The sequence below is a fragment of the Dreissena polymorpha genome, chromosome 15 (assembly GCF_020536995.1).
Source record: "Dreissena polymorpha isolate Duluth1 chromosome 15, UMN_Dpol_1.0, whole genome shotgun sequence".
NCBI lineage: Eukaryota > Metazoa > Mollusca > Bivalvia > Myida > Dreissenidae > Dreissena > Dreissena polymorpha.
Genome location: NC_068369.1, coordinates 36,755,528 through 36,782,614, shown reverse-complemented (window position 1 = coordinate 36,782,614; position 27,087 = coordinate 36,755,528). Strand labels below are relative to the sequence as shown.

General features: G+C 33.5%; 1 protein-coding gene across 3 annotated transcripts in view; it reads right to left on the bottom strand.

Annotated features, from left to right (window-relative positions):
- LOC127861162 (titin homolog) overlaps positions 1-27,087 on the bottom strand; it is an 85,984-nt gene that overhangs the window by 33,961 nt on the left and 24,936 nt on the right. For all 3 annotated transcript variants that reach the window (XM_052399536.1, XM_052399538.1, XM_052399537.1), the window contains exon 7: positions 719-4,878. In XM_052399536.1, the coding sequence (XP_052255496.1) occupies positions 719-4,878 (4,160 nt within the window). The remainder of the gene's footprint in view (positions 1-718; positions 4,879-27,087) is intronic.

Here is a 27,087-nt window from a genome sequence, read left to right as displayed (position 1 = left end):
AATACATGTGAAGTGACACTATATCCGTATTGATGAAACGCATCGCTGTTCAGAAAGTGTGATATAGGATGTGTAAAATTTACTTGGCATGTTAATTGCAGATTGTTTTGCCATTTTGTCAACGCCATTTGCGATATGCATGTATGTACAATAAAACTCCGTTCATGTTAAAATAAAAAAATCTTTTCCTTCCCACCTGTGTATTTTACATAAAATTAAGCTCTATCATTTAAATGTTATATTTGAACTATCAAGCCCTTTCACTTGAACAATTTCAAAAGACAAATCATCCAATAGAAGAAAATATTAATTACAAATATAAAACATATTTGCTCATAATTGCTCGCTTATTCTGCTATCATCGAGATTTGACGATTGCTTTCATAGTAGAATATAGACTTAAGAGTTTATGAATGCAGTGTAACAACACGGGATTAATTATGGCAATTTTAAACCGTTCGTTCATTGTATGCAATTGTGTTGTTATGTGATCGTAGCGCAATTAACCTTCTATATTGTAATATTCATTATTTGTCCATAGTCGAGCACTGTTGAGCGATGTTTTCGTGCGAACGGAAATATATTCTATGATTTCTCATCTAGCATGGCAAACTTGGTTCAGAAATATAAAGCAAACTGTATATAGTCACACAATGAATAGAAGGTTTTCAGTCGGCAAAATTTGAAATGACATAAAGATTACCCAAATGTATCGTACCCTCATTTATTTTTAGACTGACGTCTTTGTTTCGATCTGTCTCTCGCTTATTAATTTTATTGGCCGCATCTGCATTAGTGGCAACTTGTATTTTTGATATGCTTGAAACCTCATAAATGTCATCCATTTTCTCTATATTGGTTGATACCCCATTCATAACACCTTTGTCATCAGCATTATTAAATTCAACATCACTGCCTTCTTTGTCATCTACATCGACTGCATCTACATACATTTCATCACTTTCCTCTGCACTCGATGCACCTAAATAAATGTCGTCATTAATGTCGCCTTTGCTGACTGCATTCACTCCAATAAAGGTGTTGTTTTCTTTCTCGATAGCACCCACAAGAATTTCCCCCATACCGCATATATTCTTTACACCCAAAGAAACGACTGACATGTCTTCTTTCTTCACCGAATCGACATAACTGCCATGCTGGTCCTCTTTCATGGCTTCATCCACGTCCATTTCAAGCTTGCCAACAACTTTTTCTTCATCAATATATGCGATCTCGTTGCCTCCTCTGACTCCAAAAGTCTCGTTTTTATCTTTCTTGACTGCATATTCACAAATATTCTGTTTTTCATCTTTCTTGTTTGCATCGACGCAAATCTCTTGTCTTTCATCTTTCAAATTATGTCTTTCATCTTGTTTGTCTGAATAAACAACAATATCATGTTCTTCGTTTTTCTTGTCAATGCCCAAATCTATCTTCTGTTTTTTATCATTCATGTCTGTATCGTTTTCAAGATCATGTTTTTCCAATTTCATGTCTGCATTTATACAAACCTGCTTTTTTTCTTGTTTTCCTACATCCAAACATAGCTCTTCATTGTCTTCTTTTTTGTCTGCATCCACGCAAATCTTCTTTATTACCACCTTTTTGTCTGCATTTATATTAATGTTATGTTTATTCTCTGTTTCATCTGCAAAAACACCAATCACCTGTAGCTCATTCTTCGTGTGTATATTAGCACCAATTTCTTGTTTTTTATCTATCTTGTCTGCGCCCATATCAATGACATTATTTCGTTCTGTTTTGTGTTTATCAACAACAATTTCATGTTGATGATCTTTCTCGTCTGCAACCACATCAATTTCATGTTTTTTATCTTCCTTGTCAGCAACCATATGAATGTCTTGTTTTTCTTTGTTCATGTCTGCATCAAGACCAATCTCCCGTGTTGCATCTTTATTATCTGCATTCACATAAATTAATTTTGTTTCACTCTTTTTGTTTTCATCCACAAACACTTCCAGTGTTTCATCTTTTTTATATGCATCTACACTAATCCCCGTTGTTTCCTCCATCAGTTCTGAGTATCCCCCAACCGCCTGGTTTTTGGTTTTTTCATTTGCCTTTGAATTTGCACCAATAATCTCTTTTTCTCCATTCGTGCCCACATTCTTATTTATATATTCTTGACCGTCTGTATTCACTTCAAAAGCAACACTCGTTTTTCCATCTATCGTTGCTGCATAAACGCAAATATTGTGTTGTTCCACTAGCTTTACTGCATGCGTACATGTATCATGTATTTTCTCTTTCTTGTTTGCATCTACAACAATCTCAAGTTTTTCCTCATTATGGTCTGCATGCGGATCAATGTTATTTTTTTCCTCTTTATTGTCTTCATAAACACGAATCTCCTGTTTTGCGTCGTACTTGTCTTCATCTACACCAATCTCCAGTTTATCCTCTGTTTTGTCTTCAATCAAATACACGTCATTATTTTCATCTATTTTGTCTGCAACCAAATGCATGGCATGTTTGTCTTCTTTAATATTTTCATCAATCCCAATCACCTGTTTTTTATTTCTCTCGTCTGCCTTTATATTAATGTCATATGTTTCATCTTGCATTTCTGCATCAACAAAATTGTCATGTTTATCTTCTGTTATGTCTTCGTTAACACCAATTTCCTGTTTTTGCTCTTTATTATCTAAAGCAACACCAATTGCCTGTTTTTTGTTTTTCTTAATTGCATTCATATCAATGTAATGTTCTTGTTTTCTATTGTCTTCTTTGACACTAATTAAGTGTGTTCCGTCTTTGTTTTCCGCGCGCAAAATTATCTCCTGCGTTTCATCACTCTTAACTGCCCCAACACAAATCATCTGTTCAGCATCTTTTTTGTCTGCATCCATACACATTTTTAGTTCTTCGTCTTTTTTGGCTTCAACCACTTCAATATCCTGCTGTTTCTCCTTCTTGTCTGTATTGAAACTTAATTCATGTTTTTCATCGTTCTTGTCTGCACCCACAATTATCTTCTGTTCTTCACTTGTCATTACTGTATTTAAATCAATCTTATGTTTATACTCTTTCGTTACTGTATTTGAATCAATTGCCTGATTTTCATGTTGCTTATCTCCATCGACAACAACAATCGCATGTATCTCATTTGTCTCGACTGCATAACAAATAACCTCCGATTTTTCTTCATTTTTGACAGCATCCACCCCAAACTGATGTTGTTCATATTGCATCTCTACAATCACACCAATTTGCCGGTTTTCATCTTTATTTTCTTCCTTTACATCAATGTGATGTTTACCTTCTGCTTTGGTTGTATTCAGGTTTCTCTCTGTTTTGTCGGCATCTACAACAATCCCATATGTGTCATCGTTATTTCCTCTAGCCACATCAAGGCAATATCCTTCGTTTTTCTTGTTTTTGTCAAAACCAATCCCCTGTTTTTCTTCTGGATTGCCTGTATCTGCACATTTATTTTCCTCTTTTCCGTCTGCATCATCGTTATGTTGTTCCTCATTAATATTTTTATCCACATCTATCACATGTGGTTTAAAAGCCTGTTTTTGCTTTTTCGTGTCAGAAACGATATCCATGTCATTTGTTTCTATTTTCATGTCTGCTTCAAAACTTATCACCTGTGTTTGCTCCTTTTGGCCTGCACCTAAACCATTTTCCGGAATTTCATCTTTCTCGACTAAATTTTCAACTGTTTCATCATAATTACATGCATCCACATCAATGTCTTGTGGTTGCCCTTTATGTATTGCATGAACACCAGTAACTTTTTCTTCATCTTCGTCGTCTGCGCCCAAACCCATCTCCTGTTCTTTCTTCTTCTCGTCAGCACTACTATCAATGCCATGTGTTTTATCTTTCTGGTCTACCTTCCCGCCGATCCCATGTTCAATATCTTTATCACCTGGAATCTCACAGATATCATTTTTATGCTCTGTCTTGACGACTGTAGTCACATCAATCTCGCGTTTTTGTACTTTATAGTCTTCATCCTCACCAATTTTCTGTTTTTCATCTTTCTTGTCGACATCTACACTTATTTCCGTTTTTTCCTCCCGCTCGTCTACATGCACACTAATCTCATGTGTTTCCTCTTTCTTCACTGCATCTGAATCAATCCCCTGTATTTCCTGTTGCTTGTATTCATAAATACCAATATCCTTTGTTTCATTTTTCTTGTCTTCAGTCCCATCAATATAATGTTTATCCTCTGTCTTGTCAGAATGCACATCCACCTCCGGTTTAACATATGTGATGACTGCATCCACGCCAATCAAATCAACATTTTGATTATATCCATGCTTATCAATATCATGTTCATCATTGTCCTTGGGTCCATCGCAATCAATCGTATGTGTGTCATCTTTCTTCGCAGCATTCATCTCTATGTCATGTTTGTCCTTTTTCTGTGTTAAATGCAAAGTAATGCTCTTCGGGTCCTTCTTGTCTTGCTCCATGCTGTCTCGCTCCATGCCAATAACATGCCTTTCATCTTTCTGCTGTGCATGCACACCAATTCCTGGTTTGTCATGTGTTTGTGCTGCATCTAAATTAATCTTCTGTGTTTTGTCTTTCTTTGGTGCATTTACGTCAATATCATGTTTGTCCTCTTTCTCCGTTGCTACCATATCAATGGCTTCCGGGTCCCAGTTATGGGTGGAATCAACATGATCTTCAAACTGGGTTTCTGTATTTATCGTATGAACAAAAATATCTTTTTTTTCTATCTTTGTGGCTTCCTCCACCTCAGGATATTTTTCTTCTGAATTGGCTGCATTCACATCAACTTCCTCCTTTTCCCCACAAGTATTGTTCTTATCAGGCTTCTTGTTTTCAAGTGAAGCTAATTCCTTAGCAATCAAATCTGATTCCATCAAGCCATACCTGAAATCAATACTTAGGCTTAGATAATTACAGAAGATTTCTTTTATTTTCTCAAGACAACACTTTTGCCATTATTGAAATCAAAATGTTTTACCCTCAACATAGTATAATATCATAAATTCAATTACAAAAATCAGGTTTAAATCTAAATAAGTTTCTCTTTATAATTTTTAATTATATTCTCATTTAAAGGGGCCTTTTCACAGGTTTTGGCATTTTTTAACTTATTCATTAAATGCTTTATTTCGATAAATGTAAACATTGGATCGTAAAAGCTCCAGTAAAAAATCAAGAATAAAATTAAAAAAAGGAAAAGAATATTGCCCGGACCAGGTTTCGAACCAGTGACCCCTGGAGTTCTGCCAGAGTCCTGAAGTAAAAACGCTTTAGCCTACTGAGCTATTCCGTCGAGTACATATACGTGAAGTATTTTATACCTTATATAAGCAATCTTCGTAGTTTCACAAAATTTAACGACAAAAACAGAACTCTCCAAATTATTCAATCGTTTCGCGTTGCAACGCTTTATAATTTTTAGGTTTTAAAATCGTCAAAAGATGCATATAATGGCTATATTAGACCATGGTAAATGTTCAGTATTACTGTTTCCTCACAAATATCATAACTAAAATGAAAATTTGCGAATCTGAAACAACTTTTTTCAATTTTGTCAATTTACCAAAGCGTGAAAAGATCCCTTTAAGACATTCGCTAAAACTCTAGATCAGTGTTAAGTAGATGCCCATTATCGCCAAACCAAGCAAATTTTCTACTTTATAATACAGAGGTACACGGCATTTAAAGTTATGCTTCTTGAACTGTAAAATCAGCAGGGATCTAAGCGTGTTATCAAAGATAAACCGATTTAATTGTATACATAAAACGTTTTATCGTCCCCGGAACGGTAATGGCATGTAATGAATTCGACAACATTACATAAGCTTATGTCAATTTTTAATATTGAGTGACAATGCCACACTCGGGTTGAAATTTCGTGTGTGATATTTATTTGTATTGTAAAGAACAACTATTCAATTAGTATGAAAATTTGTGTTATTAAAGCATTTTGCAATTAGCAGTACTTAAACTTATATTATGGGTCGCAGTTTGATGTTTATAACATTTTCGGCCTCTTTGTAATACTTAAGTATTTGAAAATGAATTGTAAAACAAAAAAAATCGGATCATGGCCATTGTGAAGCGATATTAAGATGTATCGTACTCAAAGAATAATAGTAATGTAATTGTTTATAGAGTCGTAAGTTGATAAGATATTTATGCCGTGTGATATTTTTATTTTACAATTCCGAGCAAAACTTCCAGTCACCAATACTTATTTATTAAACCAACTACCCGATAAATATTAGGTAAATTCTACAAAAAGATATTATAACATTTAACATGTTGAACCTCACAATCACAGTTTTTATAAAAGATTTATGATATGATATCTTAAAGTTGATATTTAAGCAATTCAAATAATAAATGAAAAATAATTTGATATACTTAGATGATATTATTTGATTATACAAAATATCCAACCTTTTCAGCTCTATAACAGGAAAAGCAAACATAATGCGTTATTTTTATCACTATTTATAACAAACACTATTCCATAAATCAAAATGCATTTCAATATTTCGAAACCAATGGTACATTTTATATTTCGGTATGCTATTTGTTATGTAATTGTTGTTGTTGTAGTTTTTCTGTCATAAAAAGTATGTATAAAATACTCATGACGCCGATTATGATTACGAGTTAAGACTACTTTTCTTTATTTGTTGTATATAAAAAGTATCCCATAATAAAAGCACTTTAACATATCCATACACGAGAGAGACCATTCCCAACTTCGACCAGATAGCGGTGCGGGACGCAATCTTTGTTTGCAATTCGCTTCTGACAGTCACGTTCGCCAATTACGTTTCAAAATAAAAACAAGTGTTAAGCCTATTGAACTTGTACACGAATAGTTAAAACGCATTTTAAAGCGGAAAGAAAATCTCTAGCACAACACAGATTCCGAAGTTTCCAAATTTGTTAAGTTTAAGCTCAGTTTATACATAACATGACATTATGAGCAACACTGATACAAAGTGTATCAATAGGTACACGGTTGAAGGGGCTACATACTATACAGCAATTTTTTACATTTAAAGATAGAGAATATTTATATGTTATACAACATATACGAACAATATTTTTACATTGAGAGCATAGGGGAAACATACATTATTTTGATCTATAGATAAGCAAACACGTAGAACACGTTGAAAATAAAAAAAATGTTTCAATATTACTTTACGAACAAACATAATTCCCTGTACGTACTGTGAAAATCGATGGACATTAGCGATTTAAATTTTATCATATTTGCTCTCGTGTAATATTTGTTATCAATTCAACGTTTTCTAAGATCATTGGTTTAAACACTATTTATTTAGTTCATTGAAAGTACATATAAGCAATACAATACAGACATACATATTATATTTGAGCAATATGCTAGGCAGGTAGAATTGCAGTATTGCTTTACATAAAGGCTGTAGAATACAATTGGACAGAATTGAGAAGGAAGCTCGAGGCTTATACTATGTCTCTCTTCTGTCAGTTAGAAGCGCTGCTGTAATGGTGTAAACAACCAAACGTATAACAACTATTTAAAGACATGTTAAAATTACGAACAATATATTACAGTGATAGATTATTGCATACTGGTTAGAAATGTAAAAATAATATAACCTATAATACAAAAATTATAACAGAGTAATGTAGATAGCATAAGAGCTAATAAGTGGAGAAGGAAAGGGATAGCAATGGAAGAGTAGAGTTTCAGAATTAGAGAAGTTGCGGTAAGAAAGGAAGCAGTTGCGGGAACGGGGCATCGTTAGCAGAATATGGTTCCTGAGATAGAAATGGGATAGAATCTATGGCTATCTCGGATGTAAGACTGAACGTGTTTGAATATTAATGAATTTACTTCATATGAGCCGTCTTTAACACCGAAAAGAAGAAGTTGCAAAGTTATGGGAAAGAATCTAGACAGATAAAAAGGATAACTCTTTTTTTCTGCATAAATGGGGCAATTGAAGAAAAAGTGATATGTGTCTTCAATCGCACCGCATTGACAGTATGGACTTTGTACAATGTTTTTTGAGTACAAATGTTCATTTAAACTGCTACAATGCATTCGTAAACGCGCATGTAGAATATTAGATGTCCGCTCCCCATCGTAGAAATGCTGGGGAATTATTTTCTTATATTTTATAGAAGTGGGTAAGTTTATGTTTTGTTCTCCTATTTTTTAATGGTTCGAGAGCAGTTTCATTGTATAGGTTTTGCAAGGATGCCAAACGTGTCCCCCCGCTGATTATCCTTGCTGCTTCCTGTTGAATCTTCTCAAGTTCTAGTTCATCTTGTGTATTAATGTTATCCCAGACTATATCAGCGTATTCAAGAATTGGTCTAATAAATGTTGTGTAAATCGATAGAAAGGACTTTCTATCGAGCGTAAACTTGAACGTTCGCATTACATTGAGTCTTTGCCATGCTTTCTTCTTGACTGATTCAATATGGTCATGCCAGGAACATGTATCAGAAAAAGTTAAGCCTAGATGCTTGTGAGACGAAACCTCAGTGATTTGGCAGTCGTTGAAAAAGAGAGGGGGATGGATTGGGCGGTTGATTTTTCTACATACAACCAAGGATTCGGTTTTGGATGGATTGAAGGTTACCAACCACTTATCAGCCCAGAAATGATTTTTTGCAAGATCAGTGTTAAGATGATTAGCCGCATCAACAGGGTTGTCGACGATGACATATAGCGTGGAGTCGTGTGCAAATAGGCGAATTGGACAGTGAATATCTCGTACAATGGCATTTATATAAATGAGAAAGAGGAGGGGCCCTAATATAGACCCTTGAGGGACACCAGCGTTTATGGGTAATGGGTCAGATTGGCAGCCAGAGATTACAACACACTGGGTCCTCTCATGTAGGTAGTCTTTTAACCAAGATAGAAGATTGCCCGAGATACAACTAAGTCGGAGCTTGTGGATAAGTCCTTCATGCCATACTCTGTCGAAGGTCTTAGAAATGTCGCAAAAAACGGCTCGAACCTCTTTACCTTCGTCAAGGGCTTTACAAAAGGAGTGATACACAGAGACTAATTGGTTGACAGTGGAATCTTTTGGAATGAAGCCTGATTGAGATGGGGTTATAAATTCAATAGCCCTTAAATGGTTAAAAATATATTTGTGGAAAATTCTCTCGAGACATTTACTTAAAACACTTAAAAGAGAGATCGGTCTGTAATTTTCAACATCCTGAGGATCAGACTTTTTGTGAAGTGCACAAACAGTTGCTTCTTTCCAGCTCCGTGGGACCCTACCATTACTAATAGAAAAATTAAAAAGATTTTGTAGTGGACCTAAAATCTCGGATGCAATTTGCTTTAGAACTTGACTATTTATTTGGTCTGGACCTGAGGCCTTTCCCGTTTTCATCACTTTAATGGAATCCAATACATCTTGACGGGAAATAATTAGATCTTCAAAGACGGGGTAATCTGGCTCTTGGGAATGTAGGTTGTGCATATGCGTACTTGGTGAAGTTAAAGTAGATTGCGATTGGAAGAATGAGTTAAGAATATTTGCTTTATCGAGGGGTGACTCATTTATGGTACCATTATGAATTAAGGGAGGCAACTCGTTTTGTGTGGTGTTTTTATTTGTGATTTTTTTTATTATTTTCCAGAAGTCGGATGATGGGTGTTGATTTTCACGTATAAGTTTAGCGAGATTTTCAAAGTGCACTTTGTTCGCTGATCTGACAAGATTATTAACAATATTACGTTGTTGGCGAAAGATGTGCCAGTGTCGGTCTAAATTAGTAGCCTTGGCTTTTTTGTATGCTCGTTTGCGGCGTCGGATTTCCTTACGAATATTAGTATGTAGCCATGGAGGATCGGCTGTTCTTATTGTAACTATTTTGTTCGGGATTGTAGCTTCGCAGAGACTGATAAGTTGACGTGTGAAATTTGAAGTATATATGTCTATATAATTATCACAACAACTGTTCCAATCGAAACTCTGCACAAGTTGTCTTAGATAAGTGTAGTCCCCATATTTATATAGCCATATTTTACGTTTAAAATCAGATCCAGCTATTCTATTGAAGTTTATGACGCAGTAGACTGGGCAATGAAATCGAAGTTGCTGGTTAAGAAAGGGTTCTCCATTCTAAGATCATTGAGAGCATCACATTCAAGTAAATAATGGAATTCATCGCAAATATGAGTATTGGAGGTGAATAAACAACACAGTCTTCGGTTCAATTATATTCCATGCCAACTTCCAGTTTCGACGGGTAATCTGTTATTTCTTGTGCAAATTCGTATAAGTATTTTAGAAATGTATCTGGAGTTTTTACTATGAAAGATTCAAAACCAATTGTGTATTTAAACCATATATATATATAACGCTTATACTATCGAACAGATTGAAGAAAAGTTAAAATTAGACAATAAGAATATTATAAATGCAGTAAGAATTTTATTATGTACATATTTTTACACTAACAACAGAACGAACGAACAGGAAAGAATATACTTTGGAAAATGTTTACATACTTTACTCTTTTCTCACACATAGGACTGTAACATTGTTCTTTAATACATTTATATCAACTGTTGACATAGACCTGAAGAGAGTTTGAAAATATCCAATGTACATATCAGACAATGTAAATCATCAAAAGCATTCAATAAAAAGGAATCAGTCAATAAACATGTTATCTGACTTCAAATTCAAATTCAGAAAACACAAACATACCAATTACATGTGAATAATTTACCTACGAAAACATAATTAATTTTGAATCAATAAGTTATTCTCACATATAATTTGACCATGTATTGAAAACCAACTGTTGTATAAAACTAGCATGCCACATCTTTTAATGTCTTTCTTTTTTATAAGTAGAACAACCACAAAAAACTTCCAGTTGAAGATATAAATATTTTGTATGTATAAAGATTTATTTTCTATAAATGAAATGTATTCCCAAATGAATTTAATTTCTCTGTAACAACTATTAAAGAAACAAAACATCTGACACATCAAAGAAGTCATAATTAGGAGTGTTTCAATATGTGATGTATTATTAATCGTACTTAGTTGTAGGAAACCAGTTATAATTCATTCGTTTCATAACTTACAATCCAAAGAGCAAATTGATGGAAAGGGGCGCCATTGTAAAGTTTATATAGTGACACATTTTAAATAATATAAGACATGATCATATCTGCAACTTAATTATTTATCACAAAAATCAATCAGTTGTATAAGTAGGCCCAGTGTCCATTCATAAATCTAACATTATCATCGTTTGTTTATTTCAATGATGTGTGATTGTGTTTGCGTTTAAGTATGATTTTAGAACCAAACCTACGAAAGCAGTAATCAAAATGTAACCGTAAAGCCATAATCTAAAAATTATAAATGATGTCCTTCAATAATATTTAATAACATACCAACACGAAGGAGTTATAAATGGAAACGAGCAATAAATGAATAAAGTATGAATAAAACTCATTATTCGTTGGTTGTGATTATGAATATTAAAACATCGTTTGTTCGTGTCTTTTTAAACAGATTTAAATGTGCAATAAAGGTAATGATATGAATGCCATTTCACCTTGTATATTAATATGTTCCACTTCAATTTAGATGTAATATTATTTCTTTGGTAAGAAATTCAGCCCTGCTTAGTAATTGTAGACACTTAACAATTAAATACCCACTCTGTAAATAAACACTCGTGCTGTTTTAAATAAAGACTTTAAATAATATCTTGCCAATTTTGTTTTTTTACAAGCTTGGTCCTCACATTTAAAAATGTAATTTCCCACTCACCTAAAAAACATGTTGCTTGCAATTTAATGCATGCGCTAAGGATTTATATTTGAATTTAATACATGTATTAACGAAACAAGAACATTCTTACAAAATCTATCTCTTTTAATTTGAATGTTTCAATCGTTTGTTAAATTGTCAATATCATGGCAGTTTTATATGCACTATGGATTGTTTCTTGCATATTTGTTTCATTACAATTCCACGAACAGTAGTGATCACATTTCTGTAATGTAACTCTGTCATCAATTTTGAACAAAGAAAAAGAATGGATACCAGAATTTTTATAAATGGAGATATTCAAACACAACATCGATTTTTAACACACTATGTTGACCAATATGGAATGAGTAAGGTATGCATAGTATTTCGGGGCATGTAAACTAGGGTGCTCCCAAATATATGAAAATATCAGGATATTGTTTTCTAACCCTCCATTTCATGATACTAGTTAGAGAAAACTGTAACAAATGGCTACAAATAACATTTAGGACTCAACAGCTTTAAAGTTTTTAAAACAAGCTGCATTGAATATATAGACATTTTCTGATAGAAGCCATTAATCGATATTGCATATTGTAATGTTGTTAATACGCTAGTACTTTATCAGTGCTTTTATTGTGAATTTCGAAAATGTAACCTGTAATCATTTCTAAAAAGCGATATTATTGAATTAACGGGAATAATAACTTTTTATTTATTAATGACTTTTGCTATTCAGAATATACAAAAAGGAGGTTTTGGGGATTCCGATAATGACGTCACGTTTGCGCATGCTCAAATTTTGGCCGTCAAAACTGCGGCCATTTTGCTATTGTTTGCATTTGATGAACCGCATTGTGATAAGGTTACCATAACAATCTCTACTTGACACATATTTGATACCCTTTTGAAGAAAAACAAAATAATCAGAAATTGAAATTCTTTCAGAATAAATTGAATTCAATTAACGAACACAAATAAGGACGAAAACAAACAACAAACATATTGATTTTATGTAATCAACATAAAGAATCTGATTTGAACCTATATGTCTGTTAAAATTAACTTACCTTGTTACAAATGAACTAAATCCTCTTGATAAATGTAATTGTTTTTATTTAATTGTGCACAACAATTTTGACACTCTTTGTTTCAGCATTTTTAACCCAGTGTTTAATTGCCCCTTTGTTCATCACAAACCGATTATCTCGATATGATCGAATACTGTCCAGACAATCACTAAGAAAACAGGGTGTCAAAACCCAGGGGCCTATACTTGTATTGGTCTCTGCATAAACCACATGTGTCTGGTCAATAAACACAATTTAATAATGATACCTCCATGTCATCTCTTGGCATATTGAGCACTCATTTAAGCCAAATAATTAACAGTTGCTTTAATAAAATATTTGAACATATTTAAAAAAAATTGACATTTGTCCGAAATGGATTAACAGGAACTATAAAGTGTATATATATTAGCCAGTTTAAGCATAACAATAAAGTGTTAAATAACTATAAATTTAAAATCTTGTACACATTTACTGCTACACAATTAACGTATTTAACGGGCACCTGCAAATGTAAACTCCGCTATAACGTGTAAAGACCGTGTGTTACTGCAGTGTTCGAAACATATCATCATGAAAACAAGCAATCACGTTTGATCATAATAGGGATATACTTGCGTAAAATAAATTAAATGTATAGATTAATAGTATCATAAAATGCTAGATTTGTATCGCTCATTATCACTAGTAAAGAGTTTTCATGTACATGTACATGCAAAGACAGTTAAATTTGCAAAATATGCAGGTGTTTTTTCCAATTAAATGCTAAAAGTTATTAATATTTTCATTCAATGTAAACGAAACGAAAATTCATTCAATGTTAAAGAAAATTAAAATTACAATTAAAGATTATAATGTACTGCGCTTTTAAGGGCTTTGTTTTATAAATGATTCAATGCATCTCTTACACTAAATTTCGATCGCTGATGAAAAATAACACTCGCATTCACACCACTTATAATTATAATTAAATTATTATATGTTTTATTATTTTTGAAATATCATTTATTTAAGTCTAACTTTAAGAAACAATACGGGTATTTATAGTTTTGTTTTGTGAAATTTTCAGTATTTAGTCTTCCGACGACCTTTAATCTGATACAATGTAAATGGCCGTGATCGAGAGGTGTGACGGCCAATCTATTTTAACGGAACGGAACGGAAAACCCCTCTTGTGACGTCACGCTAAAACCTCCTATAGGACTGCACATTTCTTACGATATTGCCGAACTATATGGTTATCCGAATAGTATTCGTATATCACATTTTTATTTACATTTTTATTTATTTTATTACTACTACTTCTACTACTACTACTACTACTACTACTACTACTACTACTACTACTACTACGTCTTCTACTACTACTACTACTACTATTACTACTACTACTACTACTACTACTACTACTACTACTACTACTACTACTACTACTACTACTACTACTACTACTACTACTACTACCACTACTACCACTACTACCACTACTACTACCACTACTACTACTACTACTACTACTACTACTACTACTACTACTACTACTACTACTACTACTACTACTACTACTTACTACTTACTACTACTACTACTACTACTACTACTACTACTACTACTACTACGACTACTACTACTACTACTACTACTACTACTACTACTACTACTTCTACTACTACTACTACTACTACTACTACTACTACTACTACTACTTCTACTACAACTACTATTACTACTACTACTACTTCTACTACTACTACTACTTCTACTACTACTACTACTACTAATAATAATAATAATAATACTACTACCACCACTACTGCTATTACTACTACTTCTACCACCACCACCACCACCACCGCCACCGCCGCCACCGTGCCGCCGCCGGTGCCGCCACCACCACCACCACCATCACTACTACTACTACTACTACTACTACTTTTATTATTATTTCGTACATTATATTCCTGTTATCGTGCCCTATGGCAGATCCAATGACGATGTCACACTTAAATATGTGTTTAGAATTAGTTATTTTGAATAACCAATGCATTATACATTCTCGCTCCAGATTTTATTTAACCTATCATTGCCCCTCTTCCTTTGAATCTTTATAAATTCAAACTTGCATTGTATCAAAAATTTATTTTCTGGTTACTATATATTCACATGGATGTTAGAACATGATATTAATGATTTAATACAATTTCGGATATATTTGTACCTTCATATATATCATCATGCTTTAATTTAGATTTCTGTTAGAAACGAGTAAACAATGGAATATTCAAGAAATCATCCATTTCTGATTTCAATCGTTTGGCTCACCCTATGCTGCTTGAGATAACTGTTGTGCACCGCATAATAACGGAATCACTTATAAACCGAATATACTTTTTTTTTAATTAAACTAGGAAGATCAACCAATGCCAGAATCCGTATACTTATAACCGTATGTGATTTCAGGATTCTTTTCGGATAAACGTATCTATCGGAAGTATGGGCAGAAATATGCAGGCGTATTTTATTTTATATTAGATATTGTTTTAACAAAAGTCATTAACCAATATTAATCTATTAAAACCGTACATGCAATACTATCGCCTTAAATGAATGATTACCAATTCAATTTTCAAAAGCCACAAGACATTTATTGGTAAAGTACTAGCGTTTTCACCACGTGACAATATGCATTATCGGGTGATGGCTTCTATCAACATAGCCTATATATTCAATTCAGCTTGGATTACAAACTTTAAAAGAGTTTCGCAAGTCCTAAATGTTATTTTTAAGCAAAATTTATTTTACAGCTTTTCTCTAAATAGCTTCATATAATGGAAGGTTGGAGAACAATATCCTGATACGTTTATAAAAGTATTTTCAATACATGATTGATTTCCTTTTAACCGAAACTTTAAACTGTTTTAGGAACGACACATACACTGCCAAAGAGTGATCCGTATATAAGACTAAAAAAATCAAGGTTTGTTTGGGTTTTGTTATATTATATTTACATCGAAGGGTTTAAAAAGCTTTCTATATGTTTTTTTACTTAATGTTGGCGTGTAACTAGCGCAGTATTCATGTCAAGTACATAGCTCATGTGAGCTAAGAACCCAACAAATAAAATTTACTTTGGGAAGGTGTTTTCATGAAAGTATTTCACTTAGATAATATGTTACTGCAGATTTGTTAATATAATTTAAGTATACATCTGCATTTGTTATCTATAAGAACAAATATTCATTTCTTTATTTTGTTTTATGTCGTAAGTGTTGCAATAGTTTAGCTATCAGTTGTAATAGAGCTTGTAGACTTCCTCCCCCCCCCCTCAGACTCGTGTTCTGCCTTCTTAGCAATGTGACTTAGATATTAAATGTTAACCACTTCGTCATATAGAGTTGTCATTTCAAATGTAATAACATAGGCGAAGGTATTATATACTTTTAAGCGCTGCCTATAATCACCAGGATGTAAGTGGACACTGATGGACAACTTGAAATTTGCTAGCGTGCAGTGTTTACTAATAGGTGCATATTGGTAAACAATGTTCAATAAATGGTAGTCGTGTGTTTTTTAATACGGAGGGTCGACGAAAACGGAACCGTTTATTCAAAGTTTGCGATTACAAAATTTCGCAAAACACGCATTTATATTTGTTTTAGGTCCATGATTGAACACATATTTTAACTATCACCCACTAAGTACGCTCGGTGCGTAGCACATATATGTAAGAGTTACAAATTCCAGTAACATAAAGAATTTTAGATTAAAACGTAAATGATAACCGAGTTTAGAAGATATTTTTTAGTACAAACAGAAAGCTTATCATTTTATAGATATGAGTAGCGTCAATGCAAACACAGTTTGATTTTAAATCCTGTAAGTAAAGCAGCACATAATTGTTCTATTCCACATACAACATATCTTGTATTTAAACGCAATGTCGTGATGATCTTGAAACAAGTTTACATATGAAGACAAAATTCTAATTTAATTTCACCTGGAAATAACCCTTTTCGGTTCAATCGTTCTGGAACATGTTAAATGTAGTATTCGTAAGTTCAATGTCAGTAAGTATTTTCAAAGCATGTTCATTGGTTTCATTGGAAACGAGAATACATTGGATAATTAGGCTTCCTAAGTACCTGATCTGATTTTAAAGCAGTTTAATTTAGGGATATTTAACCTGTTGCGGTTATCAAGTAGATAACGTCAGCAGACCTAGTTACAATAGATAAGACGTGTCCGATTTAATGAGAAGGGATAACGAACATCAGTTTTTGAATTGAGATGGTTCTCTCAGACATAGTATAAGACGATTTACCTGTTGTTTTCACTATTTTGTCGTTCCGGTGGGTCCCCGTGATGTGGACTTCAAACCCGCTACCACAAAAGCAGGACACATTATGTAATTGTTCTATCGGCACCTATATATTGTCGTTCTGGCGTTTTTTCGTGTTTTTTTTTTGCCCTTCATGCCCGCCAACACTTGTCCACATGTTAGCGACTTTCAAAACTGAGAACGCGTCATAATTACAAATCGGAGGCACCATCACAAACCAAAAATGGGCGAAATACCAATAAATGTATGTCTAGTGCTGTCGTTTTGGCGTGTAAATTAAGCTCGAATAAGAGTTATTCTGTAACTGGTTGTCCATTTACCAAAGAAAGCTATTTTAAATTGTAATCACACTTAACTGTAGGTGGTTTTAAAGAATGAAGCGAGCATGGACAGGTGCAGTTTCGATTGTATTGTAATAACTATTCACCAAGTTACTATACTATGCATTATTGAAGATAAAACTAAAATTTCAGATGCACAATTTGGATTCAGAAAAAGATGTTAAACGGTTGATGCTCTGTATATCTTGATGTATGATTGGCAGCATTTTTTAAATAAATAAAAACGTGTGTATGTTTTATACGTTGATTTGCTTAAATGTTTTGATAGTATATCGAAGTGCATTTTGGTGAAGCATGCATGAAACTGGTATAAAAGGTAAAGTATGCACATTATTCAAGGATATGATAATATAAATTATTTTGTTAAGTCGTGTACAGTGTGTTCTGAATACTGTAGTTATTCAGGTTATGTCACCGATTCTTTTTTCACTGTTTGTTGAAGATTTTGAACTCTTTTCACAATATAGCACATAGTCTGGCTTACATATGAACGGCGTAACCTTAATTGTATTGTTATGTGCGGATGACATGACTATTGATGATTAAAAAGCAGATGAAGAAAATGACCATTGAGATAACTTTACTTTTAAAAGATAAAAAAGCGCAGCTCGCTCAACTAAAGTTGTCGCCTTCAAAAATACATAGTTATCATGCGTCTACGCGGTAGTTTTTAAGTGGAGATACGATTCGATATTGTATAAGTAAAACACATTATATACAATAATTGAAATGTGAAAAGTATATGTGAAATGAGTGTAAACATATCATGTGGATTATAAATGTCTTAAAAGCGAAAACAAACAGTTAACCTGGGATAGTTCACGTGTAAAGGGCAATACGGCCTAAAGTCGCAGTTGTGCAAATATCTCAGGAGAAGCGACATCAACACCTGATAGCTTTATTCATTCGCCACAGATATACAGTTCATTTTTTCAGGCAAGTCAATCCTTCAATGCAATGTCACTGCAGCCATGGAATTTTAACAATAACAGTTATTTTCACACTGGTCAATTTAAGAACATGGCTTCGTCGGGATATGGACAATTCTATACGCCAATAACTCCCGATATCATAAAATCACAGCAAAATACAGATTTTACCGGAGTGTTAAATCACGCTGGTAATGCGGATACTTGGATAACAGAAGCACTTCGATAACAGAGAACAACACACGCCAAGCGCGACAGGTAAGTTCCTAAGTTGTTTTTAAAGTTATATCCTAAAGATTATTTTTTTGACAATACACATTGTCGAATTAATGAATGATGTATCCTTTTGTATTGGGAAGAAAAAAACTCACGGACGAATGGTAGATTTTTTTCCCCTTAAATAGAAAATTCGATCGGAAAACAGCATGAACTGGATGAACAGTTAACATTTCAACAACAAAAAAATACTTAGAAATATTGCATGTAATTGTTTGATATTCCAGCATGTAGAGTAATCACTGTGCTTCAAATACTGAAATTTTGATAGTATTCAATGAAATATAAATGTTTGTTTTAATTCTAATAGGTGGTAATCATGAAGTTGCAGACACTTTGATTCCCGATAAAGGACACTTCGGATAACAGAAACTTTCAACAAATTGGGCACTCTGATAACAGAGTTTTACCTTCTACCTGAAACACACTTATATATTTTATGGCTATTCATACCAAACATTTTGAAGTGCAAATCAATTTTCATAGCCAAGCGCGACACATTGGGAATCTATGCATATCTTAATTACAAACACATGTGAAATATAACTAATGGCGTTGTTCGTTTTCAAAAATCACATTACTATTAATTAATACTATCAATATTATAATTGCAATTTTTAAATAAGATTTAATGTTTATATCTGAAGAAATATATGTCAAGTGACGATCGGAATTAATTGTCTACATAATGAACTTGTTTTTAGTGGCAACTTAAGATTTAGAGAAATGAAAATACAACGGATCATATGGATCAACTCGATCGTGTTTAATTTTACTTATAGCAGGGCTCTAAATAACAGGAGCGAAGGGGTCTTTAAAAGGCAAATACACCTTTGTTCTTCCTAAAATTCGATGTCGTTGATGCTCATTAGAATTGCATCATACTAATGCGTAGCCACAAAGTTAATAAGAGAATTGAAAACTCCCTTTATCTTGAGCTCTACTTATAGAGAGCACTTTCTTTTACACCATGATAACGTCATTGCGATTTAACTGACCGTACATCACTTTACTGGTTGACTTAAAAGAATTTCGAACATTCATCCATGCTGCTATTTATTTTTAAGTAGCAGTTTTAGAAGAGTGATGTTTCATGACATGCTTTAGATCAACCGTTTTGCTACAAGGGAAGGTAGTTAAAACTGTTTATGCTCGTGTACTATGCGAAGATCCGGCCGTTGAGTGACTCGAAAACTGGAAATTGTATGGTCATATAGACGGTACTCATCAGACATATCGAATTAGTTTCACATTTATCTTTTACATTTATACAAAATCATAAGCATATTCCAAGGGATAAGAAAATGTTTCGGTATTTTGTTTTTAATTTACTTCAGTACATACACTTTTATGCATTGCCTGCTTACTATAACAGTTTTCCACAGGGAATTCTGCATTTCTGATTCACTTAAACGAGTGTGTTATATTTGGTAAAAATGTCGACTAATGGGGAACATAAGTGCCATTGTCATTGAGATGATCGGTTAAAACTCTCCTCTCGCGCGTGGCTTTTGTTGTTGTCTGTTATCGAAGTGCCATCTGTTATCAAAGTATCCGCATACCTGGCATGTAAATATGCTTATGAGCAGGATGGACAATATAGATATAAAAAAAACGTTGACAGTTAGAAACGATTCAATACACAATGAATACTATTTTGATGAAAAATGAGTGCCTTGACAAAAAGTGTCACAAGTTGAAAGCAAAATAATAAAAATAGAACAAACCCAAAAATACGACAGTAATCTGCTGGATAATTTAAATCAAACAAAAAAGGACTTAATTTTTAGCTGGACGTTTGAAACAACATCAACTCATGCAGCACGAAGTAACTGATCTTAATGTCGAAGCATGCGGGATAATTTACTATTCCACGAAATGCCCGAGGAAAATGAACAGTGTGAGAAAATTATATGTCGTTATTACAGCGCACACATTAGGCCAATTGTCACAAACTTTGCTCACTATCCGGATCGAGAACGAGTGCGGAAGGCGTCCAATGAGCTCAAACGGACCCCGTGTGGTATCTCGGAAAAATACACCAGGGCGGTGATGGAAACAAGACAGATGGTTAAACAAATCATGAAGAAGGCGAGCTAAAAGAATAGTGAGGCCTGCCCAAGAGTAGATAAAAAGCCGAGAGTACACGCCAAATATCAAGGGGGATTGTGGGGGTGTTGTAAAATGTGTAACCTTGAACGTTTAGGGCTCACAGCGGAATTCGTATAATTAAAATCACAATATGACATTAGTTATTTAACGTAAACATGGACACATTTAATATCTAACATAAAATTGTATGGATTCAAATACATTCTTATAATCGTTATCAAAATCGCCTAGCGGAGTTTGCAAGTGTTGGAATTATTGTATATATAAGATATAATGCACGAAAAGGCGTTTCAGTTATTGAAAATAAAATAGATTGGCTTTTAAGGAATAAACTTGATCCACATTAGTTTAATACTGAAAATGACATATATATTGCTGTGACATATATAGCACCTAAAAATTCACCAGTTTATTCGCGATTTGATATTAGGATATTTTAAGACTATTGAATCTGATAGTTATTTGAGAGCAAACGCACGTCAGTATTTGGAAAAAAGGAAATCAAATCAGAATTGTTTTCGTAAATGCAAGACAGACTTTAATCGAACATTTGGACTCAAGATGTACAGCATGAAATCAAAGTAACCTATAGAATTTTGCAAAATGTTCATCCAAAGATCTCCGAATCCGAACGGAAAAAAATTGAATTAGTTCGTTGAACACTTTGAAAACCTGACTCAAACAAAGGTAATATAAAAAACAGATGTGTTTGTCAGAAACACGATGCCCCCTTCTGCGCCGCTTTGAAGCCATATATTTGACCTTTTACCTTGAAGGATGACCTTGACCTTGCCCTTCCACCACTCAAAATGTGCAGCTCCATGATATACACAAGCATGCCAAATAACAAGTTGCTATCGTCAATATTTTAAAAGTTATGACCAATGTTAAAGCTTTTGGACGGACGGACTGACTGACTGACAAACTGACTGACGGACAGACAGACAGACAAACAGGCAGACGGACAGACTGATGGACAGTTCAAAAACTAAATGCCACCCTTCGGGGGCATATAAATGAAAACAGTATGATTTTTTCGCAATTTCGACAGTAACAATAATTTTGGAAGTTCTTGCCCGGCGCTCGATAGATACATAACAATTAACGACATTGTCATAAGAACGAAACGATTAGGAAATAATAAAGCATGTTCTTCGGACATTATCGAATACGAATTATGTAGAGAAAATTTTCATGGTATGGACCTTGCATTGGAATTGTTATTTAATAATTATAATGTGCTGGAAATTCCCTTACAGCTGGTCAATCGTTTTGAATATTCCTCTTTTTTAAAAGGCGATCCGTCAATACCAAACAAGTATCGCAGTACAACCCTTGTGAGTCGTTTTGCTAATTTATTCACTAGTATACTCAACGAACGCTTACAAAATTCGGCCTGTGCTTCGTTTCTTTTCTTTGTTGAACATTTAATTTGTGCTCACGGCACTTTATTCGCAAAGTAGATGATCTGTTATTATGTATAAAACTGTTTTCCTATCACAATTGACAAATTGTGTTGGTTTTATTATATGTTGTTGACGATGCACATTGTGCAAGTCAAATAAACTGTCTGTCTGTTCATGAAATTTTAACTGACGCACAATTCAGTTTTAATCCGGGCTATAGTACAGTCAACGCAATATTTGTCATTCAATCAGTGATTGCAAATCACATCATTAGTAAACAAAAACTATTTTGCTGTTTAGTCGTATATATAAAGGCATATGACTTTACGGATCATATGAATCTCTAGTTTGAGCTCATTCGGTCTGGTATCGATGGCTATATTTGCATAATCAGATTGAATTACGTATTAAACATATCAATAGTACTTCCGAATATTTTGAATCCGACATCGGTTTATTACAGGGAGAAATATTTTCTCTAATAAATGTTTAATTGTTCTTAAATGAAATTACGCTGAACTAACAAGCTGATATAAATGATGGCATTGCTTTTGATCAATTATCAATTAATCAGTTATTATTTGCCGACGACGCAGTATTTATTTTCAGAATCCTCTGTCGTCAGTTCACAATTTGTTAGAGTATTGCGAACATTGGAATACAACGGTCTATGTCTACAGAACAAACATAGTTATTTTTCATAAAAGCAGATCATAAAATTGCTTTAGTTGGGTCAATTGAAATCTTGAACTCTTTATTTTTTTTAGGAATAGTTATGTCAAGTAGCGGCCATTTATACAAGTCCAAATACTAATCAGCCAAAGCGCTTAGGGTGATGAACGAATTTTTATTGCTACGAACTCTCGAATGTAACTGTTAAAATAATGTTAAATCTGTGTGATACCTATGTTGCCACTAACTTTTGGCAGCGAGGTGTGGGGGATTTACTAAAGCTAACTATATTGAGCGAGTCCAAGGCAAGTTATGTACATGATTTTTAAATGTCATGCGTCTACAACTTACTCCAACCAAGTCTTGGACATCAAACGGTCGGAAAGTTTTGCGAAAATAAGGTTTTTATGACGTGTGGTTATATCCAGAATATGTTATTGGTAAAAGCTTTATTGTAATGTGTACAATATTTTACACGATTTTTCATTTCAAAATGGCGAACTGGTGTAAATGACACTTAAACTATTCTTTTACGAGGAATTGAAACCAATTTTGAAAGATCCATTTACTTAGACAAAGCTAAAAATCGAAATTTAGAAACATAATAGCACATTTGAGATTGTTTTGTAGAAACTGGTAGGCACCAACACATTCGAACAAATGAAATACATGAAAACTGTGTACACTTAATGATATTTAAGATATGTACCATTTTGTTCTAATATGTCCTTTATATGATAATACTATACATACACTTACAACAGATGTTTACAGAAGAAGACCAAGTAGGTTTAAATTGTTTACGGTTGCTGAATGAACCAAGAAAATCTTTATTGATACGTCTATTTTAGTTGCTGTATCAAAGCATTAAAGAAGGTGCCATTAATATATAGCTTTATTAGAGAATGTTAATTTTTACCAGACTTAAAATTGTGTAAATAATATCTTACTGCATAGTGTTTTTTTCAATCAATAACGGATTCTAAACATTCACTTAAACGTTAATACAAAATTAGTAGCAATATCTTACATATAACATTCACACATAAATCATATATTTTGAAAAAATAATACCACACAATGTTTTGTTATTTTGACGCATGTGTATTTATGATTGCTTCATTGTTTTTTGACGATCAGCTGTATATGCTTTAGTGCCACATGAACTATCTGTTCTCTTCTGCTCTGTATTGTACGTCTTGGGAGCTCAATGTGAACAATAAAAAAACAAACAAAAATGGTTTTTCGCAAAATTGGAAAAAAATCGACATGATAAAACATTGACATATAATGGTAAAAATAAAGAATTAGTGAATAATATTAATTATATCTGCACTTTTATTAATACTATGGTAGTTTAACATCAAATAAAGAACTTTGTTTGAAAAGCCCCTAAAACTCTGTATAAATGTAAGAATTATAGAATCTTAAACCATAACTATATTGTCAGTTGTTAAATTTAATTGGGTCGATTTGTTGAGATCGAACGCATACATTTTTTTGTAAAATGTGTTATATAATAAAATAAGCATATGCAAAATTCGGCAGCAAATGTTAAGAAGTTGTGAAACGAATACAGATTTTCCTATATGTTTCCATGTATTTGAAACTGCGGATATAAATATTATTAATACTTTTGTATTTGAATTGAAATGCAAAATTAATAACACATTTTAGAAAGACTTGTTAAGAATATGAATATAAGTGTTATTCTAGATATGCAAAATTGTTTAAACATAAAATTGAATATTAAAACTTCCTAGATGTATTGCCCATGTGTCAACGTGTATAGTTAAGGTCTTCTTACCACCCTTGAGAATTTACACCGGAAGATACTCACGCAACAATTTCCTCGTGAATAACAGTATTGTTTGTCAATAAATCTACGAGACATAGAGAATGTATTCCTCTATAAATAGGTGATAGTGACATAACCTTAACATGAGTGCGGTCTAGAAACTAAAACATTTAGTTAAAGCTCTCAACAATATCAAATACGTTCAAAAAGATTAACATGCTTAACATATGTGTAATATTTATTGTCATTCATAATATTGGGTCTCACAAGGCAATGTAGCTTTACTTCTACTGGTAATTGTCAGAGCTTTATTTTTACATGAAATCCAATTTTAATATTTATTTTAATAAACCTTTAGACTTCAGACACATTTTAAAAACTCAATTAAATGCTTTCGGTCATTGGCAAAATATAACAAGATTTGTTTGTTTGTCCCCCCATGCATGCCAAATATTAAGTTGCTATCTTTAATATTGCAAAAGTTATGGCCAATGTTAAAGTTTGACGCAAACCAACATAGCAACAAACCAACAAACAGACAGGGCAAAAACAATATGTCCCCCAGTATAGACTGGGGGACATAAAGAAAATCTGCTGAAAATTAGTAAAAATAATATTTAAGTAAATCTAAATTGATATAATTTGGGAGTATCGGAGAAGTAGTAACTTGCTTATATATTAAATATAATTAAATACAAAAGTGTTGGTGTGTAACATTGAACCTTGATACCTTGTTAAAACACCTGTCCTGATAAATATTGGACTACTTTTTGATGGCTGCTATTGTGTTGTGTCACAAGCCTACATTTAGCTTGTTGGAGGTTGCTCATGGATCAGAGATTTCAACTCAATACACTCAATACAGTATATGTTAGGTTGGCATTTGACATTAACATCCGCTTTTATTTGAAGCTTAAATTAACAAAACTTTTTTTATTAAAATCAATTTTAATTGAAGATTCTTACACAAAAACATTCATAAACAGTGACAGGATGTAAACTATATCGCTCTATTATATGAACATGTCAATTCATCATAATAACTAAGGAAAATCGTATCTCACCACGATTATCCAATACTGCGGCTAACATTGGTCGATAAACAGCGCATGATCGATGTGCATTGTCAATTAATGCAGGAGATTGAGGCAAAAGTCAAAGAATGCGTAGTGGCAACCGGCGCAAAAGCGTTCCATCTGCTGACGCCATTGTAAATACTAGTACTGATTGCCTTCTGGCTATTTTTGAGCTTTACTGAAGGTATTGAACCAGCAATAAAACTGACGAAAATTGTGTTATTCATACTAAGCTTGAGTTCGAGTCAAAACTAAAAACATTAATGTGACCATAATTTTGAGCCTGATTGGAAAATCAAGCCAAAATTTGAAAAACAAAACAATTCTAACAATTTAATCGGAAAATTCACTTAAGTACGTTAGTGATGCCCTGTTTCATCTACATAGCGGCAACATTCTTGTTTGAACTGTTTGAAAACCGAAACTACTATTTGTGACAAAACAATACGTATCCGACATCGATACAATTACAAACATTTAAGAAATGTTCACAATATGTACATTTAAGTATTTATTATAATATTAAACGTCAACTCTCCCCAAAGACCAATTGAAAAGGAGGAGAAGGGTTGAACGTAGGGACAGCTACCCTAACATATGAAAAACCCGTCAGCTACAAAAACTAAAACGCCAAACGGCATAAGACAAAAATCGCGGACTTTGAAGATCGATCCCCAGTGAGGAGCGCCTATGACTCCGGTAACCAAAAGCCAGAGTTAACTGGAATAACGCAGGCTGAAAACAATCGTCTCCTCTAAGTCCACAACCACCATCGGTACATGGAACGGTCAAAGCATGTACGAGATCGGAAAGACAGTATCATGAACCCCAGAGATTAAGATGATAAAGCAGACACCAAACAAGTAGTCCTTACAGAGAAGGGCAGTTAAGAGGACGAAAAGGACAACTTTTCCAACAGACTGTCAACCATCGGGTAGGACAGACAAAAAAGCAACTTGATCATTTAAATAAGCGACTTCAAGATATGCGGGGATCAGGAAAGCAAGGTCTAAGCGAGATGAACAACAAAGGCGAGAGGTTCGCCGACATGTGCGCCGCAAGTTACCTGGTCATCGGATAAAGGATTTTACATCATAGAAGGACACACTAGGAAACATGGATGTCACAAAACCTTTCAACGAAGAAACATCAAAAACGTCGCACTCTTTTGGAATTAGCGTAAAGATAGGAGCATTGTCGCCAAATTGAAACTGAAGCTAAAGCAGTGTGTGACAGTGGTGTCCAGTGAACAATAACAGGCAATACAACTGAACAGAGCCAATGAATAACA